Source organism: Scyliorhinus torazame, chromosome 30 (assembly GCF_047496885.1).
Source record: "Scyliorhinus torazame isolate Kashiwa2021f chromosome 30, sScyTor2.1, whole genome shotgun sequence".
Taxonomy (NCBI): Eukaryota; Metazoa; Chordata; class Chondrichthyes; order Carcharhiniformes; family Scyliorhinidae; genus Scyliorhinus; species Scyliorhinus torazame.
In genome coordinates this window covers 16,427,936-16,444,012 of record NC_092736.1, presented here as the reverse complement: position 1 = coordinate 16,444,012, position 16,077 = coordinate 16,427,936, and the positions used below count along the sequence as shown (strand labels likewise).

Sequence of the window (16,077 nt, the reverse complement as noted above, 5' to 3'; positions counted from 1 at the left end):
GGCCGAATGGCCTCCTTCTGCACTGTAAATTCTACGGTAGTAATTTAGATTTGGATTTTTTGAGAATTGGTTAACTGATTGACGAACCGCAAACCACTGAGCCCCCACCTGTCTTATTTGTTACCAGGTCCTTTATGTTAAACCCCCCCCGCCCCCACTCCCAAAATATATGGGGCGGAGAAAAAGCTCCCATCGGAGTGTTGCCTCGCTCAAAAGCAGAACAAAAGCAGCAAATAGCACAATCAGACACAGACTCCGACCTGAGTAAATCAGAACCCAAGGGTTCACACGTGAATGAGTCCTTTTGATGGTACTTTCACTTATCAAAGCAGGGAATCAGTATGATAAGAAATGGGGTCTCCTGGAACATTACAGAATTGTTACAGAATTTGATTACAGAATAATTAGCAGGCATTGACACTGCCTGAGAGGATATTTCTCTTCCCTCCCTTTGCACTTTGAAAATCCAGTCAAGGGGAATCTCGGCAAGTGTCCGGCGGAAATTAATGGATGACTCCATGCACGAGATAAGATGCAAGGCGACCTCGAGGCAATGAGGGGCGTAGGGAGGTTATACCTTGGCTACCTGTCCCTTGGTGATTAATCAGATGGGACTGAACAAGTGATTGACATAGAGTGAAGTACCAGCCCCCGGTGATAAAGCATATAAATGGGTGCTTGGAGACAGGTCTTCTTCAGGAGGAGGGACAATGGAAGATGCCTCCTAACGCGTTGCATGAGGTGACTAACCAGCAACAGAGGTCAACACCCTCCCGGTGCCATCCATCTGTTTGTCCTCCAGGTTGGTAAACCATTCTCACCTGTCAACGGGTGGTATCGTTTTCCTGTCTATTTAGCAAATGCATCATGTTTAAACCATCGTTTCTTACTCAGCTACTTTATAATCAGTCAAAAACATACATAGAAAATAGCAGGACGAGGCCATTCGGCCCTTTGAGCCTACTCCGCCATTCATTATGATCATGGCTGATCATCAAGTTCAATACCCGCCTTCCCCCGCAATATCCTTGATGCCTTTAGCCCCAAGAGTTACATCTAATTCCTTTTTGAACTTACACAACGTTTTAGACTCCACTACTTTCTGTTGCATTGCATTCCACAGATTCACCGCTCTCTGGGTGAAGACATTTCTCCTCACCTCAGTCCTAAAAGGTTTACCTCTTATCCTCAAACTGTGACCCCTAGTTCTGGACTCCCCCACCTTCGGGAACATTCTTTCTGAATCTACCCTGTCTAATCCTGTTAGAATTCTGTAAGTTTCTATGAGATCCCCTCTCACGCTTCTAAACTCCAATGAATATAATCCTTACCGACTTAGTCTCTCCGCATATGACAGTCCCGCCATCCCAGGAATCAGTCTGGTAAACCTTCGCTGCACTCCCTCCATAGCAAGAACATCCTCCCTCAGATAAGAACACTTATAATATGCTCGACCGCTTTTTCTCTTGGGTGATCTGTGCGTCCTAAAGTCAAACCTTACAACATTTAAAATGGATCCGCTGACTGGTTCAAATCTCACTCCAGAGGCACAAAGTCTCGGCTGACTAATGTGGTACCCGTGTACCCTCTTGGGTGGACGGGAAAGTTTCCATGGCGCTATTTTGAGGGAGAACATGGAGGCCCTCTATGGTACCCTGGTCCATACGTATTCCTCAGCCAACATCCTCAGAAGTAACTATCTGGTCATTATCGCATTGCTGCTTTGTGGGACATTGCTATGCATAAATAGGCATTGTGTTTCCTACGTTACAACAGTGAGCACACCTCAAATAAATACTTCATTGGACGCAAAGCGCTGAGCTTGTGAAAGGTGCCATAAAAGGGCAATTCTTTCTTGTCGCTGCTCCGAGACACCGGAGGAGGAGGACACTGGACGATTATTTGAACAGAAACAATGTGCTGGAGTCCAGGGAAAAGGCACGGGAATGGCACAAAATCATAATGCTTTCACTTGGGGAGCCGGTGCAGACACGATGGGCTGAATGGCTTCCTCCTGCATCCTAACAGTTCTGTTGGCTGAATGGACAATGGGGATCACGGTTCGAATTTAGCCACTGCGCGCATGATGGGCTGTGTGACCTATTTTTATTTTCTTAAGGGCCAATCCACCTACCCTGTGCATCTTTGGGTTGTGGGGGTGAGACCCACGCAGACATGGGGGGGGGGAGATGTGCAAACTCCACACAGACAGTGACAGCTGGGATCAAACCCGGGTCCTCAGCGCCGTGAGGTTGCAGTGCTAACCACTGCGCCACTATGCCGTCCTCCTCCCTCTCTACTGTTAAGCACCCTGGGAATGTTGCCATCTGTTTGGCCAGTGAGTGTGCCACACTGAAATTCTAACTCAGCTTGGTGGCTGCTGATTCTTCACATTTTCCTGGTTGAAGCAACGCGAGGGCTCCGGGATTGTAAGTCATCCTGCAAGGCACCTGGTGTCAGGCTGCCCGCGCGCTGCGCCAGATCAAATGGCCAGACTGAAGCAAATAACAGCGCTTCCTTGCAAAGGGCAGTTTCATTCAACTGATTAAGAATGGGAGGGGCATAAAAACAGTGGGAGGCCACTCAGCCCCCCCCCCCCCGCCGCGCCCGCTCGGCCGGCTAATCAGTCACTGGCTCCCAGGATGTGGACTGGACTGTGGGCATTCCCAAACGCCCCTTTGTGGCACCATCTGTATTTCCACCCCACTCCGAGCAGAAAGGAGGTGGTAAACCTGGGGCAAAAAATAAATCCCGGCCTGGCCCGCCCGGGACGGCGCAAAACACAGGAGAGAGCGCAGAATCCGCAAAAGTTCAGCCAATACACTTTGGTGTAATACGTGCACCGCCCCCGCCCCCGCCCCCCCTCTTAACACCGCAACATGCTTTCCAGCGGCGCAGGCGACTTGTAATCGGCCGCCAGCGGAATCCTCCAATTCTGCCGAAGTCCATGGTATTTTGCGTGGCTCGCTCGTCCTGCTGCCTGGGAACCTACCATGGTGGTTGGGGGGTGGGGGGAGGGGGGGGTAACTGCTGATAAGTGGTCATTATTCCCACTTAAAACTGGAGGATGAAAAATAAAATCATCTTATTGAAATAGGAGGATTTCGAATGTTTTCCGTGCTTGGTTCTCATGACCTCGTGCATAATATCACAATCAAATTTCGATACACTTTCTAGCAGGGAAGTAAGCATAAGAAATAGCAGCAGGAGTAGTAGACCCACATGGCCCAACGAGCCTACTCTCCGCCATTTAATACCATCATGGCTGTTCTTAGACGTCAACTCCATTTTCCCTCCTGCTCCCCATATCCCTTAATTCCCTGAGACCAAAGTCCGTCCATCCCAGCCTTAAATGTGTTTGACGAAGGAGCAACCACGCCCCCCCCCCCCCCCCCCCTGGGGTAGAGAGTTCCAAAGATTCACAACCCTTCACGTAAATTCCTAATTTTACGTGTCTTGTGTCGAATTTCATGATTCAGATGTTCTCGGGTAAAATAATTTTGTTCGGGGAGTGAAGCTTTTCAATGTGATGAAGGTACCTGGTTTTGGAGGTTACAATTTGAAGCTTATTTAATAACGGTAGTGTTGGAGTCGGGAAACAATAAATAAAGGGGGACGCCTTTCCGAGACTTGAGGCAGAAATGTGGCGGGGCGGGACGGAGCATCCCACCGCTCGTCTCCGCCCGCTGCGCCACATTTCTGCCTCACCCCGCCGGCAGGATGCTCCGTCAGTCCGGCCGGTAAATGGGGTTTCCCATTGTGGGGCAGCCCCACGCCGTCGGGAACCCCCCGGGCTGCCGGCAAAATGGAGTATCCCGCCGGCGGAGAATCCCGCCCTTCATGTCTACAGTTATCTTCATAGGGGTGTAAATTATTCATGTGGGTTGCAGAACTGCAGGCTTAATTTGGAAGGCAAAGATCATGGGCTGGATTCTCCAATTCTGGGGCTATGTCCATTCGCCAGCGTGGGACAGTGGCATTTTACGCCAGAAAACTGCTGCAAAACGGCCACTGATTCCCCGTTTCGCTGCAGGGCTAGTAGGACGGCAGCGTAGAGCACCCGGCTCTAGCTGCTGATATGGCCCTGAGAGTTGCCGGAACTGTGGCCGCGCATGCGCATGGTGGCGGCCTGCAGTGGCTGCGCCGTGCGTCATGGTGGAGACTGCCCGCGGGCCTGGCCCGTGAAACAGACGACCCTTCGGCCGGTTCGCGCGCCCCGGACCACTCCTCCACAGTGCCCCCAGCCACGAGTAATGTCCCCGCTGCCTGCGGATCAGCCCTCCCCCGACTGTGGCGGCGCTGGACTGAGTCTGCAGCCGCCACGCCGAGTTCCCGATAGGTGAGACCATGAGGGATCCACGCCATTGGGGACGGAGCATCGGGGGGCGGGCCTCAAGTAATGTCCTGAGGCCGTCGATATGTGGTGTGGCATACTCCTAGAGTACGCCGCTCTGGAGGGGGGGGGAGCATCGCGAAAGTGGCGCCGACCCCGATTCTGTCGTAAACTTGGATTCTCCGGCCGGCGAACGCATTTTTGGCATCGGCGACCGGAGAATCCAGCCCCATTAGTTTATATCTCTATCGGGGACATCCCAGGTGTGTCACATTGCCAACGGGGTAGACTGCAGGGGAGGTACCTTTTTGTTTATCTGTGAGTTTTCCGGGAATACAGGTGGAGAGGGAGAAAGCTGCCAGAAGCTGTAGACCTCTAAGAACAAAGGTGATAAAGCCCAGGTTTGAGCTGGGATGTCCACAAACATGTGGTGCTTAAGGAGAATTAGAAAGTCAGCTCCCCGAGTAACAGGTTAAGGACCTGCTGAAATCTCATACCTCGGAGTTTAGCAGGAAGACAGAGGGTTGGTGGAATGGAGAATTCAAGTGAATTCCTGTGAGCTGTGCCACACTTTGGTTTGGTCCCAGGAGAAGTGAAGGAACCCTCAAGGTTCTGTAAAGTATGGGGGAACTCTCGAGGGTAACACAAGAAGAACAGGGAGTTACCCATTGAGAATTTTGGGCTTGTAGAATAAGTGTTTACCAACTATAGCATTAGTTTAATAGTAATTGCTTTGTTTTAATTCTTGTACATTATAAGCTTTTGTTTAAAACATGGAACCTTGCAGCATAATCGTTTCAGTTAATAAGGGGTTTAAATGTATTTTTAATGGTTAATGGTCTCCCATGGGACCATAATACAACATCAATCTATTTTTCCCCAGGCTGCCTTTCTCTTCAAGCGGGCATTTCAATACTGAACGGTTGCCTCTTTGACATTTGGAAGATGGGACCAGTTACTGAGTGCAAAGCAATCACCATGCTTCACAGTCATTCATTGGGCGGGAAGTGTTATTTGTGCACAGTGAGATCCCACAGGTGGCTGTGAGGTGGACGGCGGTTCAAATCTGTTCAGTGGAAACCCAACGTTATCTGATTCTGATTTGGTCAAATGTTGCAATGAGAAAGTTAATTACGAAAGGTCCGACCCCCCCCGCCGGGTTTGAGGATCCCCGGGGGTGGAGCGAATCCCGCCCCCCCCCCCCCCGCCGTATTCTCCGGCGCCGCTTTTCGGGCGGGGCGGGATTCATGCCAAGCCGGTTGGGGGCTGTTGGCAGCGCCCCCCCCCTCCCCCGCCGATTCTCCGCGCCCCGATGGGCCGAGCGACCATCCGTTTTTGGCCAGTCCCGCCAGCGTGAATCACTCAACTCACGTACCGGCGGGAACTGGCAGGTAAGTCAGCAGGGGCCGTCCTCGGGGGGGCGCGGGGGATTCCGACACCCGGGGGGGGGGGGGGCACGGTGGTCTGGCCCCCGATCGGGGCCCACCGATCTGCCGGCGGGCCTGTTCCATGGGGGCACTTCCTTCTTCCACGCCAGCCCCTGTAGGGCTCCGCCATGGCTGGCGCGGAGAAGAGAACCCCCCCCCGTGCATGCGGCAAAATACGCCGGGCAGTCTGTGCAAGCGCGGACCCACGCTGGCGATTCCGCGCACGTGCGAGATCACGTCGTCCCTTCGGCGCCGGCAGGAGCGGCGCCAACCCCTCCAGCGTCCACCTAGCCCCTGAGACAGATGAGAATTCCTCACCTTGGGGGCCCGTTGACGCCGGAGTCGTTGGCACCGGTTTTCCCGCCGGCGTGGGGACTTAGCCCCCGGAAGGGAGAATCCCGGCTCTGAAGAGACTTAATATTATTTGATCCTGAAAACCAAAGCAGCTCTCCGGTTTTGTCAAATCTGAGCTTTATTTATTTTTAGGTGCACTACTTTATAGTGGACGAATTAATCCCCTTAAAAACACATTAATCTCCACAGTCGAATCACATTTTCCAGATTAGGTGACTTTATTGGAGCAATTACCCCCTCTTGTGGCAAAGACAAAACTCACAGCTGTGTTCTGGCTCCTACATGTTTCCCTTCGCAATGAAACACACTCAAATTGGAAGTTATCCGTGATGACCTTTCATCCCATTTCTATTGCGCACAAAGCATTTATCCTCCATCAACATTGCACTCAGCTAGACAATCCCATTCTCTCGCTGGTCGATAAGACAGTAGCCAGCCACAACCACAATGAAATTAATAATAACAACAACCTACATTTATCTAGCGCAATTTAACACTGTGACAAGGTGCCTCATGGGAGCGCAGTCCAACAGTGATTCCGAGCCTGCGAACGAGGATTAGGACCGTTGACGCAAATCTTTGTCAAGGAGCATCTTGTCGGGGGCACCCCGTAGGAGGTGAGAGAGGCAGAGGGGCAGAGGTACTGGGCGAAGGAATCTCAGAGCTTCGGGCATGGCTGCCAATGGCAGAGCAATGAAAATCGGAGATGTGGAAGAAGCCAGGAGTGGAGCAGTGCGGCGGTCTCAGAGAATTGTAAGGGCCGGAGGTGGGGTACGGGGATAAGAAGATTCAAACGCCATGGAAGGAATATGAAGCAAGAAAGAGAATTTTTAAATTGAGGCGGTGTCACACCGGGACCAACGTTGATGTGTGATCTGGTAAAGCTGCCACAGTCCCAGGTGACCATAGCTGCTTTCCCCTTTGATGGGTCGAGCTTGTTTTGTTGTGCTCTTGACGTAGTATAAGCTGCTTCCTTGATGTGCACTCTGACAAAGGAAGGTTCAGACTTAGAGATAGCTTTAACACGTTTATTAACCTATCAACAATTCTCCTACTTGGATTCGACTCCACTGTTAATTCTTCTCGCTACTCAGACTGACAAACCAGTCTGCTACAATCCACGTGGTGGGTGTGATGTTCAATCAACCCTGTGTCTGTACTCACTGAGGGTCTCCACTGGAAAGAGACTGAGCATGTGTGCTGTGTCCTTTTATATGGGTTGGTGTAATGCCCTCCTGTGGTAGTGTCACCTCTGTGTGTATCGTGACTGCCCATTGGTCATGTCCTATCTTACTGACCTATTGGTTGACTGCCTGTGTGTCATGTCTCTGGTGCTCCCTCTAGTGTCTATCTAGTCTACGTGTATTTATATTAAACCCTTGTGTACTTGCAGTGATGCATATCATCACAGAGCTGACTGGCGGTGATTTAACCCGAGGGTCACCAAACCTCAAGGTTGAGAAGGCGAGATAACCTCAACGAGTGATGAGAGCCTAGATAAGTAAGCTACTCATGGAGGGATAAACAGGACTTTGGTGTGAGTTAGCATTTTACGAAGCGGCTGACCTTAAGGGTGCTTTCCTAAAATTGATCAGATTTCCCCCCCCCCCCCCCCCGACAATCTCCTCGCTGCCAATTTATCAAATTTTTCCTCATCGCCTTGGTGATGTTTTAATACCTGGGTTTGTTTTATTTCTCATTGAGTCCATACTGTTTGACGTTATAAGTGAAAGTACCTCAAATAAGGCAACAGAAAACACACAACGGACACACGGACAGACTAACGCTCCACTACCCTGTCTTAACGCCCGGAAATAATAAGGACAGGTGCTGAAGAGAAACAGGTTATGCATAAATCAGAAACCAAATGTACCTCTGAAGTGATTTTAAATGAGCAAACATTTTAAATATAAACACAAAACAGTTTCCAGTTAAAGACAGACATTATTCCCTGTGCTCCACATTCCTGTTTAATCTCTAGTTAGGAGCAATTCGACTGCAATTTTGGTTAGGTGGGCAGGGTAGCATTTGACGACATCAATAAAAAGTGGTCGCAACTTTGCAAGAACATTGATCCGGGTGCCATCTAGTGGAGGAACATATGCATTTCAAGGAAAATACACACTGTCAGTTAAAAGAGGTATTATTGCTTCAATAGGGACAGTGGTTAGGCACTTTCAGCTCCCCTGTTGTGTTGCCATGTCTCTGTCTCTGGTAGCTCTGGTGCATGCACCTCAACCTTTCATGTGCATTCACTTTTATGAAGTGAAAGCCTCAAGGGGCAAGGTTTCTATCACTTCCAGAGACATCCCCACAGTGCAGAAAGAGGCCATCGGGGCCCATTGAGCCTGCACCCACCCTCTGATAGAGCACCCTACCCAGGCCCAACCCTCCTCCCCCCCCCCGTCCTATCCCTCCTAACCCAACCGTTGTGAGGGCGATGGCCTGCGCAGGACACCTTGCTCGGCGCCAGTGAAAAGTAGCAAGGTTTCTTGCGGCTTGTGTGGGCCGTGCCCATTGTTAGGGTGGCATCTCCGAAAGACAGCAACCCCAGAGGTGACAGCAGAGTTCGGGGGGTGGGGTGGGTGGATCGCGAGAGAGGCGCTCCCCAGTAAATGACATCAAACGCTGGGCCTGCAGTAAAGTTGACAGGATCAAGGGGCTTGGCAGAAGCCTCTCGGGTAGGCCCCATCTGAAGTCACAGCTCCAGGTTGCCACAGAGTCGCTCTGGAAAAACATGACAACTCCAGAGTGACCAAGGTAAGAAGGGGGGGTGGGGGTGCGTGGTGACTTGACACTCGTAGGGTCAAGAAAGCAGTTTGATAAGAACACAGGAGAGCGATTAGACCATTCAATCCTTCTAATAGCACAGTAGTTAGCACAGTTGCTTCACAGCTCCAGGGTCCCAGGTTCGATTCCCGGCTTGGGTCACTGTCTGTGCGGAGTCTGCACGTTCTCCCCGTGTCTGCGTGGGTTTCCTCCGGGTGCTCCGGTTTCCTCCCACAGTCCAAAGATGTGCTGGTTAGGTGGATTTGCCATGCTAAATTGCCCTTAGTGTCCAAAAAAGGTTAGGTGGGGTTACTGGGTTACAGGGATAGGGTGGGGTGCTCTTTCCAGGGTCCGGTGAAGACTCGATGGGCCGAATGGCCTCCATCTGCACTGTAAATTCTATGATTCTATGAGTCTGTTCTGCCCCTCAATTAGAACAGGGCTGATTTGTATCATGACGCCACCTTAATATCCTTGCCAAACAAAAGAATCTAAGAATCTATCATTCAGTTCTAAAATTACCAACTGACACCCCCGCAATGCCGCCCCCCCCCCACCCCCACACCCCAAGTTCCTGATTTCCTGACACTTCGATGTTTTGAAAATGTCAGATTTAAAAAAGCACCCTGCTGTGATAAATTGGAGAATAGGAAGGAATTTCAACGGAAGTACTTCAGAACTCTCCTTCCCTTTTAGGTTTTGCTCAATACGCTTGCTTTAGTAAAGTGCCCCTTTCGGAGAAGGGCAAAGAAAGCCAATCAGCCAAGCTTTACGTCGGGCTGCAAGCCTCGTAGAATCATAGAATTTACAGTGCAGAAGGAGGCCATTCGGCCCAACGGGTCTGCACCAGCCCTTGGAAAGAGCACCCCACACCTCCACCCTGTCCCCGTAACCCAGTAACCGCACCTAAACTTTTTGGACACTAAGGGGCAATTTATCATGGCCAATCCACCTATCCTGCACATCTTTGGACTTGTGGGAGGAAGCCGGAGCACCCGGAGGAAACCCACGCAGACACGGGGAGAACGCGCAGACTCCGCACAGACAGTCACCCAGCGGGGAATCGAACCTGGGACCCTGGAGCTGTGAAGCCGCAGTGCTAACCACTGTGCTACCGTGCCTCCAGCTGTGTTTTTTTTTTGTTAAGTGACCCCTGGGTCAATGCCTCCACCACTCTATTGATATATCTACGTTGGGTGATGGACCCATTTGATATGATAAACTTGCTTCCATCAGCTCGAAATGTGCCCATCACTAGTTTAGACCCACGTCCCTTGTCCTATTTGTATGGCTCAGTTTGCAGTAATGCCCCCCCTGTTACCTCTCGGTGCCATTTATCTTCTAACACTTTTAGGTGGATGCTCCCCGAATCACCTCCTTTAAAAATTGAAAAGGCAAGGATTGTAGCAGACTTCCCTGATAAACCATCCACGAGGGGGGAAAAAAATGGTAAAACGGGAAAATAAGAAAACTGATCCGAACTGCTTTTTTCTTGTGTAGGGGGTTGGTTTCGAGGCTGATGTGCAGGATCTAAATGTCTCCCTTGATGTTGGATGGGTCAGGAGCTGCGTGTATTGTTCCTGTCTGGGCCAGGTCACTATCCAGTTTCAGCATCATTTATCTAACCTGTAGTTTTGAAAGTTCTTACAGAAACTTTCTACAGTCTCCATAGTGTGCCAGTTCCTCAAAGGGGTCAGGAAAGCCAAAATGGACAGATGTCCCCCCCCCCCCCACCCCCCCACTGACTGGTATTTTCTATTTTACTTCGATCCATTGATCCCATTACTGGACCCAATATTGGCGCCAAGCCGAAATGTCTGCCTCTGCCAGGATTTTTTCCAAAAAGGACACCCCGAGTGTCGGTTTCACCTAACCCACCTCACATGCAACAGTCAATCATGTTGGATCCCCATGTCGCCCACGTGACTTCACTAGAAAATAGTGTCAGGCAGATGTTAAATTGGCGATCGCTCTGATCCATAGATAGAATTTAGTGCAGAAGGAGGCCATTCGGCCCATCGAGTCTGCACCGGCTCTTAGAAAGAGCACCCTACTCAAGCCCATGCCTCCACCTTATCCCCGTAACCCGGTTACCCCCACCTAACCTATTGGACATTAAGGGGCAATTTATAACGGCCAGTCCACCTACCCTGCACCATCTTTGGAATGTAGGAGGAAAGCGGAGCACCCGGAGGAAACTCACGCGCACACACGGGGGGGGGGGGGGTCTGGACAGAGTAGACCGGGAGAAACCAGTGGAAGGATCGAGGGCACAGATTTAAGATATTTTCGAAAAAGGAGCAAAGGATACATGGGGAGAAACGTTCTCAGGCAGTGAGTGTTTAAGGCCTGGAATGCGTCGCCTGAGAGTGTGATTGGAGGCAGGTTCAATCGAGGCATTCGAAAGGGAATTGACTTATTCTCTGAAAAGGAAGAATGTGCAGGGCCACAGGGGAATTGCATGCAGCAATTGCTCCTAGAAGTCATAGAGGTCTACAGCACAGAAACGGCCCTCGGCCCATCGCACCTACACTGGTCAACAGCAACCCACCTCAGTATTCTAATCTAATTTTCCAGCACGTGGCATTGCAAGTGTAATCTAAATACTCCCTAAACGTTGAGGGTCTCTGCCTCCACCGCCCTTTCAAGCAGCGAGTTCCAGACTCCCACCACAGTCTGGGTGAGAAAGGATTTCCTCACGTCCTCTCTAATTCTCCTGCCCCTTACCTTAAATCTATGCCCGCTGGTCATTGATCCCTCTACCTAAGGGAGAGGTTTCTTCCTGTCTACTCTATCTGTGCTCCTCATCATTTTATACACCTCAATCACATCCCCCCCCCCCCCCTCCACTCAGTCTTCTGTGCTGCAAGGAAAACAATCCCAGTCTATCCAATACCTCTTCATAGTTAAAACCTTCCAGCCCAGGCAACATCCTGGTAATTCTCACTCGAAAAGCAAGTATAGACATAATGGCCTGAAAGGTCCCCTCCTGCACATAACTACTCTGTGATTCTGTGGCTTCTTTCTAATCGAATGAGGCTCATTCTCTGTTCATAATAATGATCACCCATAGGCCACAACGCTTGTCTCCCAGTACAATACAGAGGCCTATCGTACCATCCATCTTGAGATTCACTCGTTCGTTTCTCTTTCAACTCACGTCTACGTCCACATCTCATTTATGTCAAAGTCATTCATTCTGTGCAGTCTATCACTAATTATGGAAAAAGAATCCATTCAGTATCCTAACTATCTTCATTTTCTTCCCAAAATGTTCTGCACATTGCGCATTTCTTCTATCACCAAAATCTAAGAATTCTGCTGAAAACATTTCCTCACATTGTGCTTTACTTCTGCAACTTTCCTCTTTGCCAAAGTCTTCCGACATCTTCCCAGATGCTCATGTTAGTAATTCCCCTCATCTTTCTTGTGGCTGGAATGTATTTTCCTGCTCGTTTTGCTTCTGACCGATCGACCTCAACAAGATGTCCATTTATCCCGTGTATTCTGTGATGTGTCACTATGGGTGCTTACCCTGTCTTTGAATTGTGTGTTGTCAGGCAGTGTCAACCATTGGAGTCTGGTTCTGACAACCCAAGCTTAAACTGATCTCTGTCTGCCACAGATTCCTGATCCGAAAACCAAGAGATTGAGATGGCTTGATGCTCATGGCGTTGTGATCGCTATTTGCAATAATATCGAGAATGTCACTTCTTGATATCAAAGGTAGCTGCAATTCTAATGGGATGCTGGATGGGAACGCCATTATAAAATCTTGCGTTAAATCTAAAAATAGAATATTTCCACTAATTCAGGATTGCATTGACCGCTTGGCAGCAGGGAACCTGAATATTGTGGCAAAGAGAGACAGCTTGTCGAAGTTTTTCACCTTGCACTCATCAGGACAAATGCAAGAATGCCAAATTTCAAACGTTCACAAGAACGTATGCTACCAGAGAGGAAGCATGCTGATTGGTTGGCAAGTTGACTCAGATTGGCCGAGACGTTGCCATGGAGACAGCAGTGGAGAACTATAGGCTCCTGTAGTAAAGATTGTGGTGAGCGTTTGAAATCTGGCATTCTTGCATTTGTCCTGATGACTGAAGGCACAAAGGCTTTGGCAGCATGCCTCTGATCTGAAAAACTAACATTGCTGGCAGGCTCAATATCCTCAACGTAATTCATTTCCACATTCTGGAATACCCTGTCACTGATTCATGAGAACCCTGCCCTCCCAGTGGACAAGATCTGCAATATTTGAAGAACACTTCTGACTTGAGCACCTAAGCTAAGCCAACACTCCAGTGGGATGTTGAGGGGCCTGAGGTGCTATCTTTTGTTGAGCTTCTACCTGCCTGTCCAGGTGACATAAGCACTGGGGAAGGTGGTAAGGCTTATTATTCTGGAAGATGAACACAAATGGGTCAAAGGGAACTCTTCGCCCTGTAGTCTTCACTGGCTACAACACTTGACACACGAGTCAGCCAGACAAAATAATCTCCTTTTTAACCTGCGACTGCCTTGGCAAGATGGGGTGGAGGGGAATGCTAGGGTTCAGAAGGAAGAAACCTTGAGTGGATCCTTTCCCGAGGACATCTTTAAAACTTCCTTGTGCTGCACAGGCATCATTCCCATTCACTGCACCTGATTTAAGTTGCACTTATTAAGACACATCGCAAAATCAATCAGAATTAATTTGGCTTTCAGGTTCAAAGAGCAAATCTCTTTTTTTTTGTTCTGGCTTCATCCCAAGGTGCTTAAAACTCGGCAAGTACACTTTTAATCTTTATCAGTGTCACAGGTAGGCTTACATTAACACTGCAATGAAGTGACTGTGAAAATCCCCTAGCCGCCAAACTCCGGCTCCTGTTCGGGTACACAGAGGGAGAATTCAGAATGTCCAATTCACCTAACAAGCACGTCTTGCGGGACTTGTGCGAGGAAACCGGAGCACCCAGAGGAAACCCACGCAGACACTGGGAGGATGTGCAAACTCCGCACAGACAGTGACCCGAGCTGGGAACCGAACCCGGGTCCCTGGCGCTGTGACGCAACAGTGCTAACCGCCGTGCTACCTAATGATTTCAACTATGACCGGATTATTTTCTGTTTTTGTTTTTGTAAAGCAAGTGATACTCTGTGACATTCACATTACTGTATGGCTGGAGTGAGTAACCTGAGGTAATATTCTTTTTTTTTTTGACTGCAACTCTGTGCAGTGGCATGTCAACAGCAGCCTGTCCCATGCTCACACAGCGCTGGGATGTCTACCTGTTTAGAGGCGGTGGGAAGGTCAGTATGGTCGGTTAGCGTCTTTTGGCCGTTTCAGCTGTACTTTTAGCCTCTTCATTCCAATCTGAAAGCCGTTCATAGCCTGAATGGCGGCCTGAGCACTGGTAGGATTGTCAAAACTCACAAACCCTGGAAATAGCAAAAGATACATTTCAGAATGGTGAAAGCTACTGATTGCCTAGTTCTGAGCTCCCTCCTGAGGCATGGCCAGGGGGTTTCAGACACAGATGCCACTTACATCCTCAATGTAAAGACCTGACCATTATTTGTTGTTGTTGTCATCACCGTTGTTCTGGTCTTCCTGGCCATCATGGCGACCCTCTTGTCCACATGCCCGTGGTTTTTCTCATGATGTTCCTCATGGAACATCCGAGAGCACTGATAGTAGAGGGTAGTAGAGGAGGGTCGCGCCCCATAATGCACAATGCTGAAGTGCGGGAATAAGCCACCCCACCCCACCCCACCCCCCCCCCCACCCCCACCCCCCGCCCCCCCCCCCCCCCCCCCCCGCTGTCCCTACTGCATGTAACAGGACTGGCTTGAGAGAATCGCCTAAAAGTGGCACGTTGCTTAAAATGGGCTGGCCCTTTAAGGCTCGTGGCGACCTCTGGGAGAAGAACATCACAATATCAATTGGGGACTAAGTGCTGCATCCTCAAGGGCGTGAATGTGGGGTTGAGGTCAGTAAATCAATCCTACCCTGGAGCATACCCACCCCATCCTGCAGAAACTGCGCAGGATGAGCTGCCTTAGTGATCTCTTGGTTCCCCAGGTCAGAAGCGACTTACGTACCCCCGGCACTTCATCACAGAGAAGCCTGATTATGAAGGCCCGACGGTAAGAAGTGGCTTTCCTTCTCCATTCTTTCTCACAATGTTTATTCGTTGAAGCATACCTGTTCATCGACGGGTTCGCTGGTTATTCAATGATGGTGTGTGGAACGGGATAACTGAACTAATGCAAGTGCAACTCTATGCGGGATTTTGGGACAAGATGGAAGAATTGCTTTTATTAATAAATGATTCTATTAGCCTTGTTCCATCATCATTCTGCAGGAACAGTGTCAAAGAGCAGGGAAATTATGTTACAATTGTCGAGGAACTTGGTTGGATCACACTGGGGACTTTTTTTTATAATAATAATGTTTATTAGTGTCACGAGTAGGCTTACATTGACACTGTGATGCACAATCAATAACTACTAAAACGAGGTTGTAGTACAACTGAAGGCTTTAAGAAGCTAGAACTGTTCCCCGGCAGCTCAGGTACAGAATGAGGACTGCTGAGACGGCACGGGTTTTTATACCCCGCCGATCAGGGCGGAGCTACTATACTATACGGCCAATGGTAAACCCCTAAGTTTAACCAATGGTACTTCAGCCTCTCAGGTACCGTAATACCTGATAATACTACATTCACCCCCTGTTAAAAAGAGACCGGCGGGGGTGGACAAAATGTAACAACATGGTATGATCAGATATGGAGGTACCGTGATGCCTCCTTACAGCGAATATTTACAAGCATGCCGGGTATATACATTCGTTAAAATGAGGCAATCAGTCGGTCGGGTGGCCTGGTCGTCCTCTGGGATCGTCTGAGCCTCGGTGGTGATTCCGGTGGGGGCCCGGGCGTCTGCGACTCTGGGAGCCTGATTTCAGCCTCCATGGCAGCTTCGTCACCCCTAGACGGCGCTGGTGGGAAAAACGGCTGACCTGGGAAGGGGGCGCCTGTAGGGGGCGTCGGTGGGTGGGGGGCCTAGGCAGGGGCGGCGAGAGGACTGATCCTCCTGTAAGGTGCTGCGGTGAAGGGGAGGGTGGGACTGGTGGCTGGGATGTACGTGGGATTCCGGCAGGCGCCAGGTCCCGTAGGGAGACCGTATCTTGTCGGCCGTCAGGGAACGCCA

The 16,077-nt window shown here is 49.9% G+C and overlaps 1 protein-coding gene across 11 annotated transcripts in view; it reads right to left on the bottom strand.

Annotated features, from left to right (window-relative positions):
* LOC140404397 (CUGBP Elav-like family member 4) overlaps positions 1–16,077 on the bottom strand; it is a 977,034-nt gene that overhangs the window by 13,269 nt on the left and 947,688 nt on the right. For 9 of the 11 annotated variants that reach the window (XM_072492868.1, XM_072492862.1, XM_072492860.1 and 6 more), the window contains one exon: positions 14,155–14,304. The exons of the other annotated variants lie outside the window; for them this stretch is intronic. In XM_072492868.1, the coding sequence (XP_072348969.1) occupies positions 14,177–14,304 (128 nt within the window). In that variant the 3' untranslated portion in view covers positions 14,155–14,176. The remainder of the gene's footprint in view (positions 1–14,154; positions 14,305–16,077) is intronic. 11 annotated transcript variants of the gene reach the window in all.